The sequence below is a fragment of the Culex pipiens genome, chromosome 3 (genome assembly GCF_016801865.2).
Source record: "Culex pipiens pallens isolate TS chromosome 3, TS_CPP_V2, whole genome shotgun sequence".
NCBI classification, from domain to species: domain Eukaryota; kingdom Metazoa; phylum Arthropoda; class Insecta; order Diptera; family Culicidae; genus Culex; species Culex pipiens.
Window position 1 is genome coordinate 145,503,108 of NC_068939.1, and position 26,309 is coordinate 145,529,416.

At 33.6% G+C, this 26,309-nt stretch overlaps 1 protein-coding gene across 1 annotated transcript; it reads left to right on the forward strand.

The window, feature by feature from the left end:
- The first annotated feature begins 1,201 nt into the window (after positions 1-1,201).
- LOC120417145 (conserved oligomeric Golgi complex subunit 2) lies at positions 1,202-26,297 on the forward strand. Its single transcript, XM_039579129.2, has 3 exons — positions 1,202-1,398; positions 1,465-3,182; positions 25,782-26,297. Exons 1-3 carry the CDS (start codon positions 1,321-1,323, stop codon positions 26,104-26,106), a joined length of 2,121 nt encoding a protein of 706 aa, XP_039435063.1. The 5' UTR covers positions 1,202-1,320; the 3' UTR covers positions 26,107-26,297.
- Positions 26,298-26,309: the final 12 nt, after the last annotated feature.

Sequence of the window (26,309 nt, forward strand, 5' to 3'; positions counted from 1 at the left end):
GCCACCGTAGGTGGAGGGGGTTCCCGCCGGATTGGTTCACCACGAGACAGTCTTCCGCCACGGCAATCTACGATAGAGACGATAGTCGAAATGAAGGTGGCCGCGATGGTGGTTGGATTGCTGGTTTAATCTCCTCCACCCAGCTCGTCACTGGCTTATTTTTTAAACGTTCTCTTCCACCAGTAAATTCAACGAGGTCCACTTCCGGGTGCCTCGTTGGGATGGTTGGGATCACGTTCTTGACCCCTTTCCTTCCGATCTGCATACCAGCCTTTAAATGATTCCAGAATGCCGGGAACCGTGGTGTTGGGATAAGCGTAATGTAACCCAGTCGTCCTGGGTCCAATCCCAGATGGTCCCGGTGGCATTGTTCGAGACGAGATTTGTCTGATCACGCCTTCCGTCGGACGGGGAAGTAAATGTTGGCCCCGGTCTAACCTAGAGGTTAGGTCGTGAGCTCAATCCAGGTGTAGGAGTCGTCTCCCTTTCTCGGCGGAGTCGCTGGTAGGCAGTTGGACTCCGATGCAAAAGTCATCAATTCGAATTCCGGGGTGGATGGAAGCTAAGGTGTAAAAAGAGGTTTGCAATTGCCTCAAAAATCAAGCCTTCGGACACCTAGGTAGTTCAAGTAGGAATCTCGCAACAAAAAACGCCAAGGCTGTAGAGCGAATAATTTGATTTTTTGATTCCAGAATGATCGAGTGTCAACCCCTTTGGCAGTATGGGATTTGACAGAGAGCATTTGATGAAAAAACGGCTCGTCGTTTCGTAGCTGATACGCTGCTTAGGGACCATCCATAAACCACGTGGACACTTTAGGGGGGGGGGGGGGGGGGTATGGCGATTGTCCACGATCCATCCAAAAAAGTTTTTTTTGTATGGACAATTGTCCACGAAGGGGGGGGGGTAAGAGATTCCCAAAAAAGTGTCCACGTGGTTTATAGATGGTCCCTTATCATTTTCGGGAATACGCGCAATATGCTTTTTAAAATTTTGGCGTCGAAATGACTTTTTGTGCTCCTTTAAAGATTTAATTTTTTTTTTGTTTTATCCCACCGTGTCTTTCCACATTCCTACCCCCATAAAAACAATAAATTTGTGCAACACTGCTGATGACAGCCGCAAAACCCGATGACGATTACTTTTCACCATCAGCGATGACGATGATGGGTGATGTGTCAGTCACGTCAAAACGGCAGCCGCAGAAAAGTGAAGATTCTTTCCGCAAGTTTTCTTTCCAGCGAAAACGAAAAAAAAAAATGCTAAATAATTCGTAAAAAAAAACTACAGTTGAGTGCGTTGTCCGCGTCGAGTGCCGCCATGTCCACCGGACGGGATCTGTTCAGCTTGCCGGCCGGCCCCGCCGAGCTTTGCTTCGACAAGAACGAGTTTATGAAGGTCGGAGGAGTTGGATTTGGTTGAGGGGGAATGTTGAACTTATTTTGGATCTTTTTGTTTTCGTAGAAAACCTTTTCGGTGGACGAGTTCCTGCACGAGAATCGGAACGCCGGTAGTTTGGAGATCATCCGGGATGATTTGGGGGTTTACTTGAAGGTGCTGCGTTCGGCGATGATCGAGTTGATCAACCAGGATTATGCGGATTTCGTGGATTTGTCGGCGAATTTGATCGGGTTGGATCAGCAGATTGGCGGGATTGGTGGGCCGCTGGAGAAGCTGCGGGAGGAGATTGTGGCGGTTCGGGACGCGTTGGAGGGCACGATGGGTGACATTTCGGACTGTTTGGAGCAGAAGAAGGCGCTGCGGGGGTACAAGAAAGGCTTGCAGAGTTTGGGGAAGGTGCAGGGCGCGTTGGTCAAGTTGGAGAGTTTGTTGAGGCCGGCGGCGGCGGAAGAGATCAATCCGACCTTGTTGGAGAGGGCGGCACTGGAATCGATTCAGTTGCAGTTTAACATCAAGTTCTGCAGCGAGTTTTTGAACCAGGATCAGTTGAATAAGTCGGAAGAGTTGAAAGCGAGTTTGTTGGCTCAGATTAAGGGATATTTCCTGCGGACGCTGAAGCAGAACGATTTGGACGGGTTGGAGCGGTGTCTCCGGATTTATTGCACCTTGGACGAGTGTGGAACGGCGGAGGAAGTCTTCAAGACGGAAATCGTGTCTCCCTACATGGGTCGGGTCGTGTCTGAGAGTGGCCTGCAGAACTCGCCTCAAGGCCTTACTGGAATCTACAACCAAATTCTGGACTTTATTTCGCTCAACATGAAGAACCTGCTCGCGCTAACGAAGAAAAACGGAAAAGTCAAAGGGTACAATTTTATCGTGCACAGCTTCTGGACGGAGGTCGAGCGACGGATGGAGACCAACATGTCGTCGATCTTCGCGCCCGGCAACCCCGAGTCCTTCTACCAAAAGTACAAGTGCACGCTGGAATTCCTCGAACGAATCGAGCTCATCATCGAAGATCCGTCGGAAATTGGCGCCTTTAAGGCGCACCCGCAATACAAGAGTTTCCAGGTGCGGTGGAACCTCCCAGTCTACTTCCAAATCCGCTTCCAGGAGATCGGATCCAACCTGGAGAAAGCCTGCGGCCGCGAGCTAGACGCACCCAAATTCACCACCCAGCAAATCAGCCCCGCCCAGTTCAACCTGCTTCAATTCTCCGTCGCCCTCACCTGCATTTCCAGCTGCTGGCAGGACGGAATCTACCTGCCTCAACTATTTCACCGCTTTCTCAAGCTAACCCTGCAACTTCTCTCCCGCACCACGACCTGGATCGACACGGACATCAGCTCTCCCCCTGAGGACCCCTCCCTCAAGCTCAAACTGCTCGCCACCCTTTTCTCCGACATCACGAACCTCTCACGCAAAATCCCCCAAATCGTCAACCTCATCCACTCGAAATCCCCGCCCTCCCTAACCCTTCCCCAATCCTCCCTGGACGAACTATTCTTCGACAACCGTTCCTCCCTGACGACCAAGCTGAACCGTCTGCAGACGCTCGTCGTGCAAGAGCTGGTCCAGGCGGCGATTCCCCACCTCAAGCAGGTTTCGGACATTCCGCGGCTGTACAGGAAAACTGGGAGGGAAGTGCCGAGCCGCTGTTGTCAGTACATGGAACAGATGGTCGCACCCGTGGGGACGTTTCGCGAGCGGTACGCCGAGCTGATTGGGGCGGAGCGGTTGAAGGAGTTTCTGGCGGGAGTGTACGCGAGCTTGACGTTGAAGTGAGTAGAAAGTTAGTTATTTAATCAGTTTTTCTTCATCGAGGAATTTGTGGTTCTGCTCTTCGGTAATTCAGTTATAAAATCCCTTCAGTAACCACTTTTGTTAAAGTCTCTTAGTCTGATTTAATTTACTTTACTTTACTTTATTTTTATGGCTTGGACAACCTCCGGGTCATGAGTTTTCTCCAGATGCGTTGCCATCTAACTCAGAACCCCCACACTTTCCAGATCTTCCTCCACTTCCTTCCAAACTATCTGTTGAAAGGTTCTCCTAATCTCTGAATTGCAAATGCAACAACCTGGAGCAGAACTGCCAAATTCTAATAAAAAAACGTTTTTTGTGTTAAATAGAAAAAAATAAAACTTTTTAGCCCTCTTCAAAAATTTCACAAAAAAAATAAATGCCGTGATATTGAATGTTTGGCCTTTTTAAAATGTTAGTATTGATTTAAAAAAAATTAAAATATATACCATAAAAGTTTCAGCCGGATTAACAAATTACAAAAATTAAAAAAAAAGATTGATTTCGATAAGGATAAGGACTACACTGAAAAACAATAATACACGGTAAAAAACTAAATTGCTGATTTTTTTTTTACTTTTAGTCACTAAAACTAGATTTGCAAAAAAAAAAACACTTTTTTTTATGTTTTTTAAGGAACATCAAATGCCAACTTTTCAGATATTTCTAGGTTGTGTAAAAATCTTTAAACTTTTTTTTTAATTCGAATTATTGGTTGCCAAATTTTTTTAAATCAATTTTCCATACAAAGGTTTAAAAACAGGAAAATTGATGCTTTCTAAGTCTCACCCAAACAACCCTCCATTTCTCAGCAACTAATCGTCCGATTTACAATGTTAAAAAAATGAAACATTCGTGAAATTTTCCGATCTTTCCGAAAACAATATTTTCAAAAATTTGTTTTCAAATAGATCGGAAAATTTCACGAATGTTTCATACTAAGGGGTTGATACGACCCTTAAAAAAAAGTCAACCCTCGGTGGTTGGTCACTTTTTCGTTTGACACTTTTTTTGTTTGTATGTACCCCGTTGATTGGTCAAAGTCAAACTAAAAAGTGATGAAGTGTCACTTTTTACGTGGCGCTCACGCACACTATCAAAACAAACGTTTGGTAATGTGTGTGTGAACTCCGTGTAAAAGAGGTGTCAAACTAAAAAGTGACCCCGTTCGTTTGACATCAGTTGGTGTCAAACCATTGGGGTTTGAGTGTTTAGAGAATTTTATCAGCTTTTCAAAAAAAAAAAATTCAAAACTGGCAAACATGGGCACTAATTTTTAAAATTTCACTTACGTACTTTTTAATTGCAAATTTGATTTTACATCGAAAAAAAAAAGTTGAACAATGTTTGCGATCCAGATGATCCAGATATTCAACAATTTCAAAACAACAATGTCGAAAACACAAAGATTCTAAAACTGAAAAATTAAAAAAAACAGATATTAATTATTAAAAGTTAAAAAATAAAATCAAAAAGTACTAAATTTATTAATTCAATCAAATTTAAAATCTAAAGGGAGCGGCCGTGGCTGACTGGTTACGGTGTTCGCTTTGTAAGCGAATGGTTCTGGGTTTGATGCCCATCTGCTCCCAACGAGAAAGTTAAGAACACATGAATTTGAAATGATAAATATGAACGAAAAATCAAAGTCGCTCGAGGCGGGGTTCGATCCCCCGTCCTTTGGATTGGTAAGCAAAAATGCTAACCACTAGGCCATGACGACTTGGTGAGCGTGGACTGGAATTAGGAATACTGTTACAGAGAGCGAGTTGTGGCGCTTTAACCACGGCAAATAGAGTCCAGGGCATTCGTGGAAATACAATGTCCCATCCCAGAGGGTCCCGGAGCACCAAAACTTCTTAGCATGGTGCTCCCAACGAATACAACCAAATCTCGGAGCGTATACGGGGATGGCGTCGCTATTTTTAGACCACGTTTTCCACTTTTTCTCATCGAAACCGACTACTTTATCGACTTCATTTTGCTGGGCGAGATAGGAAGCCGTCTATTTTTAGATGATGACTCAGCACTTTTCCACTCTTGCACTTAAAAAAACCAGGTGGCAGCACGATGTAACGCCACGTCCCTATAGGGACGAAAAAGTGGAAAACGTGGTCTAAAAATAGCGACGCCATCCCCCTATGGTGGTGTGTCCCCACGCTTCTTCCTCCCCTGTCGATTCAGAATTGTGTTGTTGTTCGAACACTCAGTGCTCAAACTCAACCCAATTACGAATCATCTCTGCGATACGGCTTTACGCAGTAGGCCTGGCCGCTTTAACGCTTGTGATGTTTCAATGCATTCTAATGCAATGGCGCACTGCAAATGTTAATAAATGACAAGAAGAGTGCTAGGCGTCATCTAACCTAAGGCACTCTCCAGGATCCCTTCGAAAGATTGGCTGCGCTAGGGTCTGATTAGATTAGATTAGATCAATCAAATTTAAAATCTAAAAATATAAAAATAATAATTTTTCGAAATTAAAACTTAAGCCGTGGCAAGTATTTTAAAAAAGTTGATTCTGAGACGATATGAAGGTGGGTCTATGAGATTAAATTAGGAAGTTCATTTTTCTAGGTGGAGTTCAGTAAGGTGAGGAAGGCATAAAGGTTAAAATTAAAACTTCAAAATGCAAAGCATTATAAATTTTAAAATCAAAATATTTCAACATTTGGAATTCGAATAGTTTTATGTATACATTAAAAAATAAAAATGCAAACATTAAAAGATTCAAATAATTTTAATACTTAAAGCCATAAAACTTCATAAACTCAATTTATTTAAATTTAAATTTTTAAATCAAAAAATTATTACATTTCCGAAATTTTGAAAATGTTATGTTAAAAAATGATGAAAAATCGAAAGATAAAAAAATAAGTAGATATTTAAATTATTCATATTTTATAATGTAAATCTGTAAACATTCAAAAGTTCAAAGATCAAAAAATTAAAAAAAAAACCTTATACGCATTGAAAAAAAAAATTGGAAGCACAGTTCAGAGCTGATTATCAGAAGGGGTGAGTGGGGCTTCATGATAGAAAAAAGCTATTGCCTTTTTTTGTCTTATTTTTTATCATCAAATTTTTATTCTGTGAAATACAAATTCAATTACCAAATGCATTTTCTCAATATTTTATCACCGCCATTTTGGCTGCCATCTTGAATCTAATTTTTATTTGAGCTATTGAGATATTTATTATCAACCACACTTTACAAAAGAGCAATTCTCTACGAAATCGGTCTTTTTTCTTCAATTTTAATTTTTTCATTTTTTAATCCGACTGAAACTTTTTTGGTGGCTTCGGTATGCCCAAAGAAGCCATTTTGCATCATTAGTTTGTCCATATAATTTTCCATACAAATTTGGCAGCTGTCCATACAAAAATGATATGTGAAAATTCAAAAATCTGTATCTTTTGAAGGAATTTTTTGATCGATTTGGTGTCTTCGGCAAAGTTGTAGGTATGGATATGGACTACATTGGAAAAAAATGATACACGGTAAAAAAAATTTGGTGATTTTTTTATTTAACTTTTTATCACTAAAACTTGATTTGCAAAAAAACACTATTTTTAATTTTTTTTTTATTTTTTGATATGTTTTAGAGGACATAAAATGCCAACTTTTCAGAAACTTTCAGGTTGTGCAAAAAATCTTTGAACGAGTTATGAATTTTTTAATCAATACTGATTTTTTCAAAAAATCGAAAATTGGTCGCAAAAATTTTTCAACTTCATTTTTCGATGTAAAATCAAATTTGCAATCGAAAAGTACTTTAGTAAAATTTTGATAAAGTGCTCCGTTTTCAAGATAAATCCATATTTAGGTGACTTTTTTGAAAATAGTCGCAGTTTTTCATTTTTTTAAATTAGTGCACATGTTTGCACACTTTTGGAAAAAATATTTTTGAAAAGCTGAGAAAATTCTCTATATTTTGCTTCTTCGGACTTTGTTGATACGACCTTTAGTTGCTGAGATATTGCAATGCAAAGGTTTAAAAACAGGAAAATTGATGTTTTCTAAGTCTCACCCAAACAACCCACCATTTTTCAATGTCGATATCTCAGCAACTTATGGTCCGATTTTCAATGTTAATATATGAAACATTTGTGAAATTTTCCGATCTTTTCGAAAAAAATATTTTCAAAAATTTCAAATCAAGACTAACATTTCAAAAGGGCCATACATTCAATATTACGCCCTTGTAAAATGTTAGTCTTGAATTGAAAATTTTGAAAATATTGTTTTCGAAAAGATCGGAAAATTTTACAAATGTTTCATATATTAACATTGAAAATCGGACCATTATTTGCTGAGATATCGACATTGAAAAATGGTGGGCTGTTTGGGTGAGACTTAAAAAACATCAATTTTCCTGTTTTTAAACCTTTGCATTGCAATATCTCAGCAACTAAAGATCGTATCAACAAAGTCCGAAGAAGCAAAATATAGAGAATTTTCTCAGCTTTTCAAAAATATTTTTTCCAAAAGTGTGCAAACATGTGCACTAATTTAAAAAAATGAAAAACTGCGACTATTTTCAAAAAAGTCACCTAAATATGGATTTATCTTGAAAACGGTGCACTTTATCAAAATTTTACTAAAGTACTTTTCGATTGCAAATTTGATTTTACATCGAAAAATGAAGTTGAAAAATTTTTGCGACCAATTTTCGATTTTTTGAAAAAATCAGTATTGATTAAAAAATTCATAACTCGTTCAAAGATTTTTTGCACAACCTGAAAGTTTCTGAAAAGTTGGCATTTTATGTCCTCTAAAACATATCAAAAAATAAAAAAAATTAAAAATAGTGTTTTTTTGCAAATCAAGTTTTAGTGATAAAAAGTTAAATAAAAAAATCACCAAATTTTTTTTACCGTGTATCATTTTTTTCCAATGTAGTCCATATCCATACCTACAACTTTGCCGAAGACACCAAATCGATCAAAAAATTCCTTCAAAAGATACAGATTTTTGAATTTTCACATATCATTTTTGTATGGACAGCTGCCAAATTTGTATGGAAAATTATATGGACAAACTAATGATGCAAAATGGCTTCTTTGGGCATACCGAAGCCACCAAAAAAGTTTCAGTCGGATTAAAAAATACAAAAAAAATCGAATGACCGAAATCCTAGAGAACTGCTCAAAAGCTGTAATTCATGATCAAAGTTCTGATAAGCCGATAATATAAATGGGCTGAAAAAGGGTATTTTTCCCCTGGCTAGTGTACTTTGTGCACCGTTTGTAAGAGCCGAAAAACGCGACTTCCGAATGGTTTAGAATCAGAAAGTTACAAAAAAAATATTGCTTTAAGCATTTCAAAATTACAAATCTCAGACATTTAAATTTTAGGAATTCGTGAGGTCCGAAATTAAAATAAAATTCAAAAAATATATATTAAATTTTTGAAACTATTAAAAATTCAAAAAGAGTCGAGTAATCTGAAATTCCAGAGTTGTTACGGACGGCGCGGATTTGCTGACTTATTTTGCTCAGGCGCGGATGGCAATTTTGATAAATAAATAGATAAATAGATAGAATTACTTTCAAGTTATTAAGAAAAATATTATCAAGAATTTCGAGAAATTGTTTTTTTTTCCATTGAGTGCAATTTCAATTTCTTATTAATAGATTTTTTTTCTGAAAATGTTTGTTTGTATTTTCTTAATACGAACCGTCGAAAAATTAAGATGAAGATTATGTAGAGATTATTTTTTAAATGTATGGTTGAGAATTTCTTAAATAAAATTATTACTACACTTAACTTATTTCTTAATATATCCGGCTCTGAATATGTAATTTCTTTTGAGTAATGTTTTGTTTACCTTATTTATATTTAATTTTATAGTGGATATATTCAATTTGCCTTTGAATTTTAGATGGGATTTACCCGTAGAAATATTTTTCTAAATTTAAACATTCTTGGCGAAAAATAAAAAGATATGATCATTCAAAAATTAATGCTCCACCATTCAAAATTCAAATTTCAAAAATTCGAAGCTTTCTTATATTTTAATAGTTTTTTTATTAAAAATGTTTAAAATTCAGATTAAAAAATTTTCGATTTTCAAATTGGAATTAAAACCGAAATTTCTAAATTGAGAATTTTAATGTGTGTGTGTGTGTGTGTGTGTGTGCAACCAACCAAACGGGACCACGCGGTCACTTCTTACAAATTGAGTTGTTTCCATGTATTTTTAGATCTTCATTCTATACATGCAAATAACTCGCATAGGCATTTGGAAGGTGTTAGCTCTGCCGAGCTCCAGTGACCCATTTCTACGCTGGCTAGCCGAGCGCGAAGTCCCTCAGCTTTTATCGACAAGCCCCGCCCTGAAGAACGTTTGCACCAATCGGGTTCAAACGTTATTTAGAACTTCCGAACCCTTGTCAAATGGACAAGGATCCAGCGCGTATATAGTTTGATAGTAACAGTATTCCTAATTCCAGGCATCGCTCACCAAGCCGTGATGGCCTAGTGGTTAGCATTTTTGCTTACCAATCCAAAGGACGGGGGATCGAACCCCGACTCGGGCGACTTTGATTTTTCGTTCGTGTTCAGAGTTTCAAGATTAATATGTCCTATACTTTCTCGTTGGGAGCAGATGGGAATCGAACCCAGGACCATTCGCTTAGAAAGCGAACACCGTAACCAGTCAGCCACGGCCGCTCCTGAGAATTTTAATAATCTGAAATTCAAAACTCCAAAAAACTAAAAAATCAAAATTTGAAGAAAAATTCAAAATTAAAAAGAATCAAAATAAAAAAAAATTAAATAAAATCGAAATTTAAAAACTAAAACATATTAAATTTAAAACAATTTTGAAAACAAAAAAACGGAATTCTAAAAAATCTCAAATAAAATTTAAATTCTTAGATTCTTAAATTCTTAAATTCTTAAGTTCTTAAATTCTTAAGTTCTTAAATTCTTAAATTCTTAAATTCTTAAATTCTTAAATTCTTAAATTCTTAAATTCTTAAATTCTTAAATTCTTAAATTCTTAAATTCTTAAATTCTTAAATTCTTAAATTCTTAAATTCTTAAATTCTTAAATTCTTAAATTCTTCAATTCTTCAATTCTTAAATTCTTAAATTCTTAAATTCTTAAATTCTTAAATTCTTAAATTCTTAAATTCTTAAATTCTTCAATTCTTCAATTCTTGAATCCTTAAATTTTTAAATTCTTTAATTCGTAGTTTTTTCGAAGAAAATATTTCAAATATTTGGAATGCAATTTGTTTCGGAATAAAATTTTAGTGAGGAATTTGGAATACAAGCTGTATTAAAATTCATAGATTTTGATTTTTTAGAATTTCGAAATCTAAAATTTAATCATGCTAAATTTTAGATTTTGTTTTTTTAGCTAATATTTTTTGAAGTTAAATTTCATTTATTAGATTTTTGATTTTTTTTAATATTGGTTTATATTTTTCTATTTTGTTTATATTGGTCAAAATTATTGTAGTGTCCCTCTGATTTTCAAAAAGATTTTTTTTAGTGACACTTTTCTTGACGTCTCTTGAGGTATTTTTGAATGGATTTTTTGTTTTCATTCCTTCAAAAATAAAACGAGTTTCATTTTTTTATCAAATACTTTCTGTATTAGTTTATTTTTCTTTGGAAATAACATTTCTTAAATGCTGGTCGCCATTTTTTTATATGGCGCGGATTGAGGTTTCGGTCGGCGCGAATTTAACGCGGATTATTTTTCGACTTTCCCGTAACAACGCTGAAATTTGATTATCCGAATATTTCTATGGGACCATCCATAAACCACGTGGATACTTTAGGGGGGGGGGGTGGGGTTATGACGGTTGTCCACGATCCATACAAAAAAGGTTTTTTTTTGTATGGACAATTGTCCACGAGGGGGGGGGGGGGGGTAACAGATTCCCAAAAAAGTGTCCACGTGGTTTATGGATGGTCCCTATGCAGAATTCAGTTAGACCGTCGCAAATATTTTCGCAAGTTTAAATCGCCCGTACACAAGATCCTCTGTAATTATTAAGTCAAATGTAATTACAAAAGCCGACTCGGTCCAGTTTCATTGAAATCGGAGAGGGTCGGGTACAACCGATTCCCTATTTGGCATGGAATTGCTCAATTACAAAAAAATATTGTTTTAAGCATTTAAAAATTACAAATCTCAGACATTTAAATTTTAGGAATTCGTGAGGTCCAAAATTAAAATAAAATTATATTAAATTTTTGAAACTATTAAAAATTCAAAAAGAGTCGAGTAATCTTAAATTCCAAGGTTGTTACGGACGGCGCGGATTTGGCGCGGATTTGCTGACTAATTTTGCTCAGGCGCGGATGGCAATTTTGATAAATAAATAGATACATATATAGAATTACTTTCAAGTTATTAAGAAAAATATTATCAAGAATTTCGAGAAATTGTTTTTTTCCATTGAGTGCAATTTCAATTTCTTATTAATAGATTTTTTTTCTTAAAATGTTTGTTTGTATTTTCTTAATACGAACCGTCGAAAAATTAAGATGAAGATTATGTCGAAATTATTTTTTAAATGTATGGTTGAGAATTTCTTAAATAAAATTATTACTACACTCATTTCTTAATATATCCGGTATAGTTCTTAAATTCTTGAATCCTTAAATTTTTAAATTCTTTGATTCGTAGTTTTTTAGAAGAAAATTTTTCAAATATTGGAAATGAAATTTGTTTTCGAATGAAATTTTAGTGAGGAATTTGGAATACAATCTGTGAGTAATTCTCGCTGAAAGTGGACCACTATTTACACAAGGTGCTCAAAAATCAAAAGCAATGTACTTTTCCAATAGCCCCCACCAAGTTATGAAAGAAACCATGTTTGGTTGGTTGAATTTGTCCTCACCTCGGCGCCACGAAGCTAAAACATTTTTTTTAATTGGTAATTTTTTGACTTAGGCGCGTCTACAAAATTGCTAATAACTTTGCAAAACTTCAACGAACCCTTGATGTTTAGGGGTGTTTTGGAAAGGAAATGAGCAGAGCTTTCGAATGCACTTGTCAGAAAAATACCGTTCCATACATTTTTTAGCCATAAAACAACAATGTATTTTTAAAAGTCATTTTTGAAGGCCAGCGCCCCGCTTTATCGAAAAACTGACAAATCCATTCGAAAGCTGAGACGATTTCACATAAAGGACCAATAAATCTAAGGTGTATGTTCCTCCTATCTTTTTAAATCTTATTTTGATTCTGAGAGCGCAGCGCTCCGTTCGTATTTCGGGCGCCCAAAATGTTGCATTAGCTTGCCCCAATTTAAGGTTTTGTCAAACAATATAGGTGCTCACTTTTTAAATGATAGTTTATTATCCAAGGATCAAGATGCACTATCGTTAATTGACCAATATTTAAGGTTTTGGGTTCTGCCAGGCAATTCAATGTCGAAAAGTTGTTTTGTTTACTTTTTTTGTTGTTAAATGCTTATTTACAATTGGGTGGACATTTTTACAGTAAAACTAATGAATGTAGCATGTAGGAAATTTAACTACGAACATTTTTCTAGAGGAGAAAACGTAATTTCGATACTCCAACGCAGAGATATTTGAGTTTTATTGAGAAAAAAAGTGCCAATTTTACAAATTTCCCAGAATTAACAAGCACGGTCTATTATTTACATGCAGCATATGTTTCAAGACTAACATTTCAAAAGGGCCATACATTCAATATTACGCCCTTGTAAAATGTTAGTCTTGAATTGAAAATTTTGAAAATATTGTTTTCGAAAAGATCGGAAAATTTTACAAATGTTTCATATATTAACATTGAAAATCGGACCATTATTTGCTGAGATATCGACATTGAAAAATGGTGGGCTGTTTGGGTGAGACTTAAAAAACATCAATTTTCCTGTTTTTAAACCTTTGCATTGCAATATCTCAGCAACTAAAGATCGTATCAACAAAGTCCGAAGAAGCAAAATATAGAGAATTTTCTCAGCTTTTCAAAAATATTTTTTCCAAAAGTGTGCAAACATGTGCACTAATTTAAAAAAATGAAAAACTGCGACTATTTTCAAAAAAGTCACCTAAATATGGATTTATCTTGAAAACGGTGCACTTTATCAAAATTTTACTAAAGTACTTTTCGATTGCAAATTTGATTTTACATCGAAAAATGAAGTTGAAAAATTTTTGCGACCAATTTTCGATTTTTTGAAAAAATCAGTATTGATTAAAAAATTCATAACTCGTTCAAAGATTTTTTGCACAACCTGAAAGTTTCTGAAAAGTTGGCATTTTATGTCCTCTAAAACATATCAAAAAATAAAAAAAATTAAAAATAGTGTTTTTTTGCAAATCAAGTTTTAGTGATAAAAAGTTAAATAAAAAAATCACCAAATTTTTTTTACCGTGTATCATTTTTTTCCAATGTAGTCCATATCCATACCTACAACTTTGCCGAAGACACCAAATCGATCAAAAAATTCCTTCAAAAGATACAGATTTTTGAATTTTCACATATCATTTTTGTATGGACAGCTGCCAAATTTGTATGGAAAATTATATGGACAAACTAATGATGCAAAATGGCTTCTTTGGGCATACCGAAGCCACCAAAAAAGTTTCAGTCGGATTAAAAAATACAAAAAAAATCGAATGACCGAAATCCTAGAGAACTGCTCAAAAGCTGTAATTCATGATCAAAGTTCTGATAAGCCGATAATATAAATGGGCTGAAAAAGGGTATTTTTCCCCTGGCTAGTGTACTTTGTGCACCGTTTGTAAGAGCCGAAAAACGCGACTTCCGAATGGTTTAGAATCAGAAAGTTACAAAAAAAATATTGCTTTAAGCATTTCAAAATTACAAATCTCAGACATTTAAATTTTAGGAATTCGTGAGGTCCGAAATTAAAATAAAATTCAAAAAATATATATTAAATTTTTGAAACTATTAAAAATTCAAAAAGAGTCGAGTAATCTGAAATTCCAGAGTTGTTACGGACGGCGCGGATTTGCTGACTTATTTTGCTCAGGCGCGGATGGCAATTTTGATAAATAAATAGATAAATAGATAGAATTACTTTCAAGTTATTAAGAAAAATATTATCAAGAATTTCGAGAAATTGTTTTTTTTTCCATTGAGTGCAATTTCAATTTCTTATTAATAGATTTTTTTTCTGAAAATGTTTGTTTGTATTTTCTTAATACGAACCGTCGAAAAATTAAGATGAAGATTATGTAGAGATTATTTTTTAAATGTATGGTTGAGAATTTCTTAAATAAAATTATTACTACACTTAACTTATTTCTTAATATATCCGGCTCTGAATATGTAATTTCTTTTGAGTAATGTTTTGTTTACCTTATTTATATTTAATTTTATAGTGGATATATTCAATTTGCCTTTGAATTTTAGATGGGATTTACCCGTAGAAATATTTTTCTAAATTTAAACATTCTTGGCGAAAAATAAAAAGATATGATCATTCAAAAATTAATGCTCCACCATTCAAAATTCAAATTTCAAAAATTCGAAGCTTTCTTATATTTTAATAGTTTTTTTATTAAAAATGTTTAAAATTCAGATTAAAAAATTTTCGATTTTCAAATTGGAATTAAAACCGAAATTTCTAAATTGAGAATTTTAATGTGTGTGTGTGTGTGTGTGTGTGTGCAACCAACCAAACGGGACCACGCGGTCACTTCTTACAAATTGAGTTGTTTCCATGTATTTTTAGATCTTCATTCTATACATGCAAATAACTCGCATAGGCATTTGGAAGGTGTTAGCTCTGCCGAGCTCCAGTGACCCATTTCTACGCTGGCTAGCCGAGCGCGAAGTCCCTCAGCTTTTATCGACAAGCCCCGCCCTGAAGAACGTTTGCACCAATCGGGTTCAAACGTTATTTAGAACTTCCGAACCCTTGTCAAATGGACAAGGATCCAGCGCGTATATAGTTTGATAGTAACAGTATTCCTAATTCCAGGCATCGCTCACCAAGCCGTGATGGCCTAGTGGTTAGCATTTTTGCTTACCAATCCAAAGGACGGGGGATCGAACCCCGACTCGGGCGACTTTGATTTTTCGTTCGTGTTCAGAGTTTCAAGATTAATATGTCCTATACTTTCTCGTTGGGAGCAGATGGGAATCGAACCCAGGACCATTCGCTTAGAAAGCGAACACCGTAACCAGTCAGCCACGGCCGCTCCTGAGAATTTTAATAATCTGAAATTCAAAACTCCAAAAAACTAAAAAATCAAAATTTGAAGAAAAATTCAAAATTAAAAAGAATCAAAATAAAAAAAAATTAAATAAAATCGAAATTTAAAAACTAAAACATATTAAATTTAAAACAATTTTGAAAACAAAAAAACGGAATTCTAAAAAATCTCAAATAAAATTTAAATTCTTAGATTCTTAAATTCTTAAATTCTTAAGTTCTTAAATTCTTAAGTTCTTAAATTCTTAAATTCTTAAATTCTTAAATTCTTAAATTCTTAAATTCTTAAATTCTTAAATTCTTAAATTCTTAAATTCTTAAATTCTTAAATTCTTAAATTCTTAAATTCTTAAATTCTTAAATTCTTAAATTCTTAAATTCTTCAATTCTTCAATTCTTAAATTCTTAAATTCTTAAATTCTTAAATTCTTAAATTCTTAAATTCTTAAATTCTTAAATTCTTCAATTCTTCAATTCTTGAATCCTTAAATTTTTAAATTCTTTAATTCGTAGTTTTTTCGAAGAAAATATTTCAAATATTTGGAATGCAATTTGTTTCGGAATAAAATTTTAGTGAGGAATTTGGAATACAAGCTGTATTAAAATTCATAGATTTTGATTTTTTAGAATTTCGAAATCTAAAATTTAATCATGCTAAATTTTAGATTTTGTTTTTTTAGCTAATATTTTTTGAAGTTAAATTTCATTTATTAGATTTTTGATTTTTTTTAATATTGGTTTATATTTTTCTATTTTGTTTATATTGGTCAAAATTATTGTAGTGTCCCTCTGATTTTCAAAAAGATTTTTTTTAGTGACACTTTTCTTGACGTCTCTTGAGGTATTTTTGAATGGATTTTTTGTTTTCATTCCTTCAAAAATAAAACGAGTTTCATTTTTTTATCAAATACTTTCTGTATTAGTTTATTTTTCTTTGGAAATAACATTTCTTAAATGCTGGTCGCCATTTTTTTATATGGCGCGGATTGAGGTTTCGGTCGGCGCGAATTTAACGCGGATTATTTTTCGACTTTCCCGTAACAACGCTGAAATTTGATTATCCGAATATTTCTATGGGACCATCCATAAACCACGTGGATACTTTAGGGGGGGGGGGTGGGGTTATGACGGTTGTCCACGATCCATACAAAAAAGGTTTTTTTTGTATGGACAATTGTCCACGAGGGGGGGGGGGGGGTAACAGATTCCCAAAAAAGTGTCCACGTGGTTTATGGATGGTCCCTATGCAGAATTCAGTTAGACCGTCGCAAATATTTTCGCAAGTTTAAATCGCCCGTACACAAGATCCTCTGTAATTATTAAGTCAAATGTAATTACAAAAGCCGACTCGGTCCAGTTTCATTGAAATCGGAGAGGGTCGGGTACAACCGATTCCCTATTTGGCATGGAATTGCTCAATTACAAAAAAATATTGTTTTAAGCATTTAAAAATTACAAATCTCAGACATTTAAATTTTAGGAATTCGTGAGGTCCAAAATTAAAATAAAATTATATTAAATTTTTGAAACTATTAAAAATTCAAAAAGAGTCGAGTAATCTTAAATTCCAAGGTTGTTACGGACGGCGCGGATTTGGCGCGGATTTGCTGACTAATTTTGCTCAGGCGCGGATGGCAATTTTGATAAATAAATAGATACATATATAGAATTACTTTCAAGTTATTAAGAAAAATATTATCAAGAATTTCGAGAAATTGTTTTTTTCCATTGAGTGCAATTTCAATTTCTTATTAATAGATTTTTTTTCTTAAAATGTTTGTTTGTATTTTCTTAATACGAACCGTCGAAAAATTAAGATGAAGATTATGTCGAAATTATTTTTTAAATGTATGGTTGAGAATTTCTTAAATAAAATTATTACTACACTCATTTCTTAATATATCCGGTATAGTTCTTAAATTCTTGAATCCTTAAATTTTTAAATTCTTTGATTCGTAGTTTTTTAGAAGAAAATTTTTCAAATATTGGAAATGAAATTTGTTTTCGAATGAAATTTTAGTGAGGAATTTGGAATACAATCTGTGAGTAATTCTCGCTGAAAGTGGACCACTATTTACACAAGGTGCTCAAAAATCAAAAGCAATGTACTTTTCCAATAGCCCCCACCAAGTTATGAAAGAAACCATGTTTGGTTGGTTGAATTTGTCCTCACCTCGGCGCCACGAAGCTAAAACATTTTTTTTAATTGGTAATTTTTTGACTTAGGCGCGTCTACAAAATTGCTAATAACTTTGCAAAACTTCAACGAACCCTTGATGTTTAGGGGTGTTTTGGAAAGGAAATGAGCAGAGCTTTCGAATGCACTTGTCAGAAAAATACCGTTCCATACATTTTTTAGCCATAAAACAACAATGTATTTTTAAAAGTCATTTTTGAAGGCCAGCGCCCCGCTTTATCGAAAAACTGACAAATCCATTCGAAAGCTGAGACGATTTCACATAAAGGACCAATAAATCTAAGGTGTATGTTCCTCCTATCTTTTTAAATCTTATTTTGATTCTGAGAGCGCAGCGCTCCGTTCGTATTTCGGGCGCCCAAAATGTTGCATTAGCTTGCCCCAATTTAAGGTTTTGTCAAACAATATAGGTGCTCACTTTTTAAATGATAGTTTATTATCCAAGGATCAAGATGCACTATCGTTAATTGACCAATATTTAAGGTTTTGGGTTCTGCCAGGCAATTCAATGTCGAAAAGTTGTTTTGTTTACTTTTTTTGTTGTTAAATGCTTATTTACAATTGGGTGGACATTTTTACAGTAAAACTAATGAATGTAGCATGTAGGAAATTTAACTACGAACATTTTTCTAGAGGAGAAAACGTAATTTCGATACTCCAACGCAGAGATATTTGAGTTTTATTGAGAAAAAAAGTGCCAATTTTACAAATTTCCCAGAATTAACAAGCACGGTCTATTATTTACATGCAGCATATGTTTCAAGACTAACATTTCAAAAGGGCCATACATTCAATATTACGCCCTTGTAAAATGTTAGTCTTGAATTGAAAATTTTGAAAATATTGTTTTCGAAAAGATCGGAAAATTTTACAAATGTTTCATATATTAACATTGAAAATCGGACCATTATTTGCTGAGATATCGACATTGAAAAATGGTGGGCTGTTTGGGTGAGACTTAAAAAACATCAATTTTCCTGTTTTTAAACCTTTGCATTGCAATATCTCAGCAACTAAAGATCGTATCAACAAAGTCCGAAGAAGCAAAATATAGAGAATTTTCTCAGCTTTTCAAAAATATTTTTTCCAAAAGTGTGCAAACATGTGCACTAATTTAAAAAAATGAAAAACTGCGACTATTTTCAAAAAAGTCACCTAAATATGGATTTATCTTGAAAACGGTGCACTTTATCAAAATTTTACTAAAGTACTTTTCGATTGCAAATTTGATTTTACATCGAAAAATGAAGTTGAAAAATTTTTGCGACCAATTTTCGATTTTTTGAAAAAATCAGTATTGATTAAAAAATTCATAACTCGTTCAAAGATTTTTTGCACAACCTGAAAGTTTCTGAAAAGTTGGCATTTTATGTCCTCTAAAACATATCAAAAAATAAAAAAAATTAAAAATAGTGTTTTTTTGCAAATCAAGTTTTAGTGATAAAAAGTTAAATAAAAAAATCACCAAATTTTTTTTACCGTGTATCATTTTTTTCCAATGTAGTCCATATCCATACCTACAACTTTGCCGAAGACACCAAATCGATCAAAAAATTCCTTCAAAAGATACAGATTTTTGAATTTTCACATATCATTTTTGTATGGACAGCTGCCAAATTTGTATGGAAAATTATATGGACAAACTAATGATGCAAAATGGCTTCTTTGGGCATACCGAAGCCACCAAAAAAGTTTCAGTCGGATTAAAAAATACAAAAAAAATCGAATGACCGAAATCCTAGAGAACTGCTCAAAAGCTGTAATTCATGATCAAAGTTCTGATAAGCCGATAATATAAATGGGCTGAAAAAGGGTATTTTTCCCCTGGCTAGTGTACTTTGTGCACCGTTTGTAAGAGCCGAAAAACGCGACTTCCGAATGGTTTAGAATCAGAAAGTTACAAAAAAAATATTGCTTTAAGCATTTCAAAATTACAAATCTCAGACATTTAAATTTTAGGAATTCGTGAGGTCCGAAATTAAAATAAAATTCAAAAAATATATATTAAATTTTTGAAACTATTAAAAATTCAAAAAGAGTCGAGTAATCTGAAATTCCAGAGTTGTTACGGACGGCGCGGATTTGCTGACTTATTTTGCTCAGGCGCGGATGGCAATTTTGATAAATAAATAGATAAATAGATAGAATTACTTTCAAGTTATTAAGAAAAATATTATCAAGAATTTCGAGAAATTGTTTTTTTTTCCATTGAGTGCAATTTCAATTTCTTATTAATAGATTTTTTTTCTGAAAATGTTTGTTTGTATTTTCTTAATACGAACCGTCGAAAAATTAAGATGAAGATTATGTAGAGATTATTTTTTAAATGTATGGTTGAGAATTTCTTAAATAAAATTATTACTACACTTAACTTATTTCTTAATATATCCGGCTCTGAATATGTAATTTCTTTTGAGTAATGTTTTGTTTACCTTATTTATATTTAATTTTATAGTGGATATATTCAATTTGCCTTTGAATTTTAGATGGGATTTACCCGTAGAAATATTTTTCTAAATTTAAACATTCTTGGCGAAAAATAAAAAGATATGATCATTCAAAAATTAATGCTCCACCATTCAAAATTCAAATTTCAAAAATTCGAAGCTTTCTTATATTTTAATAGTTTTTTTATTAAAAATGTTTAAAATTCAGATTAAAAAATTTTCGATTTTCAAATTGGAATTAAAACCGAAATTTCTAAATTGAGAATTTTAATGTGTGTGTGTGTGTGTGTGTGTGTGCAACCAACCAAACGGGACCACGCGGTCACTTCTTACAAATTGAGTTGTTTCCATGTATTTTTAGATCTTCATTCTATACATGCAAATAACTCGCATAGGCATTTGGAAGGTGTTAGCTCTGCCGAGCTCCAGTGACCCATTTCTACGCTGGCTAGCCGAGCGCGAAGTCCCTCAGCTTTTATCGACAAGCCCCGCCCTGAAGAACGTTTGCACCAATCGGGTTCAAACGTTATTTAGAACTTCCGAACCCTTGTCAAATGGACAAGGATCCAGCGCGTATATAGTTTGATAGTAACAGTATTCCTAATTCCAGGCATCGCTCACCAAGCCGTGATGGCCTAGTGGTTAGCATTTTTGCTTACCAATCCAAAGGACGGGGGATCGAACCCCGACTCGGGCGACTTTGATTTTTCGTTCGTGTTCAGAGTTTCAAGATTAATATGTCCTATACTTTCTCGTTGGGAGCAGATGGGAATCGAACCCAGGACCATTCGCTTAGAAAGCGAACACCGTAACCAGTCAGCCACGGCCGCTCCTGAGAATTTTAATAATCTGAAATTCAAAACTCCAAAAAACTAAAAAATCAAAATTTGAAGAAAAATTCAAAATTAAAAAGAATCAAAATAAAAAAAAATTAAATAAAATCGAAATTTAAAAACTAAAACATATTAAATTTAAAACAATTTTGAAAACAAAAAAACGGAATTCTAAAAAATCTCAAATAAAATTTAAATTCTTAGATTCTTAAATTCTTAAATTCTTAAGTTCTTAAATTCTTAAGTTCTTAAATTCTTAAATTCTTAAATTCTTAAATTCTTAAATTCTTAAATTCTTAAATTCTTAAATTCTTAAATTCTTAAATTCTTAAATTCTTAAATTCTTAAATTCTTAAATTCTTAAATTCTTAAATTCTTAAATTCTTAAATTCTTCAATTCTTCAATTCTTAAATTCTTAAATTCTTAAATTCTTAAATTCTTAAATTCTTAAATTCTTAAATTCTTAAATTCTTCAATTCTTCAATTCTTGAATCCTTAAATTTTTAAATTCTTTAATTCGTAGTTTTTTCGAAGAAAATATTTCAAATATTTGGAATGCAATTTGTTTCGGAATAAAATTTTAGTGAGGAATTTGGAATACAAGCTGTATTAAAATTCATAGATTTTGATTTTTTAGAATTTCGAAATCTAAAATTTAATCATGCTAAATTTTAGATTTTGTTTTTTTAGCTAATATTTTTTGAAGTTAAATTTCATTTATTAGATTTTTGATTTTTTTTAATATTGGTTTATATTTTTCTATTTTGTTTATATTGGTCAAAATTATTGTAGTGTCCCTCTGATTTTCAAAAAGATTTTTTTTAGTGACACTTTTCTTGACGTCTCTTGAGGTATTTTTGAATGGATTTTTTGTTTTCATTCCTTCAAAAATAAAACGAGTTTCATTTTTTTATCAAATACTTTCTGTATTAGTTTATTTTTCTTTGGAAATAACATTTCTTAAATGCTGGTCGCCATTTTTTTATATGGCGCGGATTGAGGTTTCGGTCGGCGCGAATTTAACGCGGATTATTTTTCGACTTTCCCGTAACAACGCTGAAATTTGATTATCCGAATATTTCTATGGGACCATCCATAAACCACGTGGATACTTTAGGGGGGGGGGGTGGGGTTATGACGGTTGTCCACGATCCATACAAAAAAGGTTTTTTTTGTATGGACAATTGTCCACGAGGGGGGGGGGGGGGTAACAGATTCCCAAAAAAGTGTCCACGTGGTTTATGGATGGTCCCTATGCAGAATTCAGTTAGACCGTCGCAAATATTTTCGCAAGTTTAAATCGCCCGTACACAAGATCCTCTGTAATTATTAAGTCAAATGTAATTACAAAAGCCGACTCGGTCCAGTTTCATTGAAATCGGAGAGGGTCGGGTACAACCGATTCCCTATTTGGCATGGAATTGCTCAATTACAAAAAAATATTGTTTTAAGCATTTAAAAATTACAAATCTCAGACATTTAAATTTTAGGAATTCGTGAGGTCCAAAATTAAAATAAAATTATATTAAATTTTTGAAACTATTAAAAATTCAAAAAGAGTCGAGTAATCTTAAATTCCAAGGTTGTTACGGACGGCGCGGATTTGGCGCGGATTTGCTGACTAATTTTGCTCAGGCGCGGATGGCAATTTTGATAAATAAATAGATACATATATAGAATTACTTTCAAGTTATTAAGAAAAATATTATCAAGAATTTCGAGAAATTGTTTTTTTCCATTGAGTGCAATTTCAATTTCTTATTAATAGATTTTTTTTCTTAAAATGTTTGTTTGTATTTTCTTAATACGAACCGTCGAAAAATTAAGATGAAGATTATGTCGAAATTATTTTTTAAATGTATGGTTGAGAATTTCTTAAATAAAATTATTACTACACTCATTTCTTAATATATCCGGTATAGTTCTTAAATTCTTGAATCCTTAAATTTTTAAATTCTTTGATTCGTAGTTTTTTAGAAGAAAATTTTTCAAATATTGGAAATGAAATTTGTTTTCGAATGAAATTTTAGTGAGGAATTTGGAATACAATCTGTGAGTAATTCTCGCTGAAAGTGGACCACTATTTACACAAGGTGCTCAAAAATCAAAAGCAATGTACTTTTCCAATAGCCCCCACCAAGTTATGAAAGAAACCATGTTTGGTTGGTTGAATTTGTCCTCACCTCGGCGCCACGAAGCTAAAACATTTTTTTTAATTGGTAATTTTTTGACTTAGGCGCGTCTACAAAATTGCTAATAACTTTGCAAAACTTCAACGAACCCTTGATGTTTAGGGGTGTTTTGGAAAGGAAATGAGCAGAGCTTTCGAATGCACTTGTCAGAAAAATACCGTTCCATACATTTTTTAGCCATAAAACAACAATGTATTTTTAAAAGTCATTTTTGAAGGCCAGCGCCCCGCTTTATCGAAAAACTGACAAATCCATTCGAAAGCTGAGACGATTTCACATAAAGGACCAATAAATCTAAGGTGTATGTTCCTCCTATCTTTTTAAATCTTATTTTGATTCTGAGAGCGCAGCGCTCCGTTCGTATTTCGGGCGCCCAAAATGTTGCATTAGCTTGCCCCAATTTAAGGTTTTGTCAAACAATATAGGTGCTCACTTTTTAAATGATAGTTTATTATCCAAGGATCAAGATGCACTATCGTTAATTGACCAATATTTAAGGTTTTGGGTTCTGCCAGGCAATTCAATGTCGAAAAGTTGTTTTGTTTACTTTTTTTGTTGTTAAATGCTTATTTACAATTGGGTGGACATTTTTACAGTAAAACTAATGAATGTAGCATGTAGGAAATTTAACTACGAACATTTTTCTAGAGGAGAAAACGTAATTTCGATACTCCAACGCAGAGATATTTGAGTTTTATTGAGAAAAAAAGTGCCAATTTTACAAATTTCCCAGAATTAACAAGCACGGTCTATTATTTACATGCAGCATATGTTTTGGAAGCCAAAGTATGGTTTCTTACAGTTATTTAGGTAGCTGAGTTCGGATCTGCAATCAAATTTCAGATAAACAGTGAAATTTCGAGCCACACCCAAAAGTTATTTGCGGTAATATGCTGTAAATTTAATCGCTAGGTAATTCGGTCATATTTCATCTTTTTGATCACCTTTAATTGATATTTTACTCACGGATTTTTTTATGAAGAATGTTTTTTTTCAAGTTCTGATTGTTTTGAGAATGTCAGAAAACCTCGTTTTGTGATTTGGCTGGTTTCAATGTAAACTTAAAAATAAATGAAAACTTTAAATTTTTAAGGATTTTTTTTATGATTTTGTGGAACGATTGTATAAGTCAGTCATTAATTAATGACGATTTCCATAACTTTGCAAGGAATAGAAAAATCGCTCCCAACCATTTTCACTGCATGCAAATAACATTTAGGCGTGGCTCAAATATCACTGTTCACTGTTTATCTGAAATTTGATTGCAGATCCGAACTCAGCTACCTAAATAACTGTAAGAAACCATACTTTGGCTTCCAAACCATATGCCGCATGTAAATAATAGGCCGTGCTTGTTAATTCTGGGAAATTTGTAAAATTGGCACTTTTTTCTCACTAAAACTCAAATATCTTTGCGTTGGAGTATCGAAATTACGTTTTCTCCTCGAGAAAAATGTTCGTAGTGAAATTTCCTACATGCTACATTCATTAGTTTTACTGTAAAAATGTCCACCCAATTGTAAATAAGCATTTAACAACAAAAAAAGTAAACAAAAACAACTTTTCGGCATTAAATTGCCTGGCAGAACCCAAAACCTTAAATATTGGTCAATTATCGATAGTGCATCTTGATCCTTGGATAATAAACTATCATTTAAAAAGTGAGCACCTATATTGTTTGACAAAACCTTAAATTAGGGCAAGCTAATGCAACATTTTGGGCGCCCGAAATACGAACGGAGCGCTGCGCTCTCAGAATCAAAATAAGATTTAAAAAGATAGGAGGAAGATACACCTTAGATTGATTGGTCCTTTATGTGAAATCGTCTCAGCTTTCGAATGGATTTGTCAGTTTTTCGATAAAGCGGGGCGCTGGCCTTCAAAAATGACTTTTAAAAATACATTGTTGTTTTATGGCTAAAAAATGTATGGAACGGTATTTTTCTGACAAGTGCATTCGAAAGCTCTGCTCATTTCCTTTCCAAAACACCCCTAAACATCAAGGGTTCGTTGAAGTTTTGCAAAGTTATTAGCAATTTTGTAGACGCGCCTAAGTCAAAAAATTACCAATTAAAAAAAATGTTTTAGCTTCGTGGCGCCGAGGTGAGGACAAATTCAACCAACCAAACATGGTTTCTTTCATAACTTGGTGGGGGCTATTGGAAAAGTACATTGCTTTTGATTTTTGAGCACCTTGTGTAAATAGTGGTCCACTTTCAGCGAGAATTACTCCTGTATTAAATTCATAGTTTTTGAATTTTTAGAATTTCGAAATCTAAAATTTAATCATGCTAAATTTTAGATTTTGTTTTTTTAGCTAATATTTTTGAAGTTAAATTTCATTTATTAGATTTTTGAATTTTTTTAATATTGGTTTATATTTTTCTATTTTGTTTATATTGGTCAAAATTATTGTAGTGTCCCTCTGATTTTCAAAAAGATTTTTTTTAGTGACACTTTTCTTGACGTCTCTTGAGGTATTTTTAAATGGATTTTTTGTTTTCATTCCTTCAAAATCGCCCGTACACAAGATCCTCTGTAATTATTAAGTCAAATGTAATTACAAAAGCCGACTCGGTCCTAACCAGGTCCAAGTACCAAAAAGGACCTAATAACAATAATTTTATGAAAAAAAATAATTAAATCGCCCGTTTCATCTTTTTTCTTTTGTTATGAAAAAATAAAACTAACCGATTCTCCATTTCCCCCTTCCTTTCCCGTGTCCAGTTACTACCAAGCGGTCGACGAAGTGCTCGTCTCGGTCCAAAAGACGGAAGAATCGCTGCGCCGGCTAAAGAACCTGCGCGATCGCAACGCCAACCCAACCGGCGTGACACCTGCAAGTAATACCAACAACAGTAGCAGCAGCACCACTTCTATGTCCGACGACGACAAGATCCGGCTGCAGCTGCAGGTGGACGTGATTCACTACTTGCAGGAAATCGAACGATCCGGACTGGCGCGGGGTGAAATTGAAAAGCTACCGGAGCTTATCCAGCTTGTGGAGGACGCCACCAAAATTCGGATAGGCGGAAACCAGCAGCAGCAGTGAGTGTTTAGTTGGACTTTTGTTTTTTTTTTTTCAATTGTTTCTGTATTTTAAAGAATCGCATTTGATCGCGATCGCAGCGCGATTCGTCCGGCAAAAACAGTTTTTAGTAGTTTGCAAGTGAAACTAAAATTAAATTGTAAAAATTATCTACCAAAACGAAGGAAACACAACTATAACTACAAGAAAAGAAAGTGATACACAAA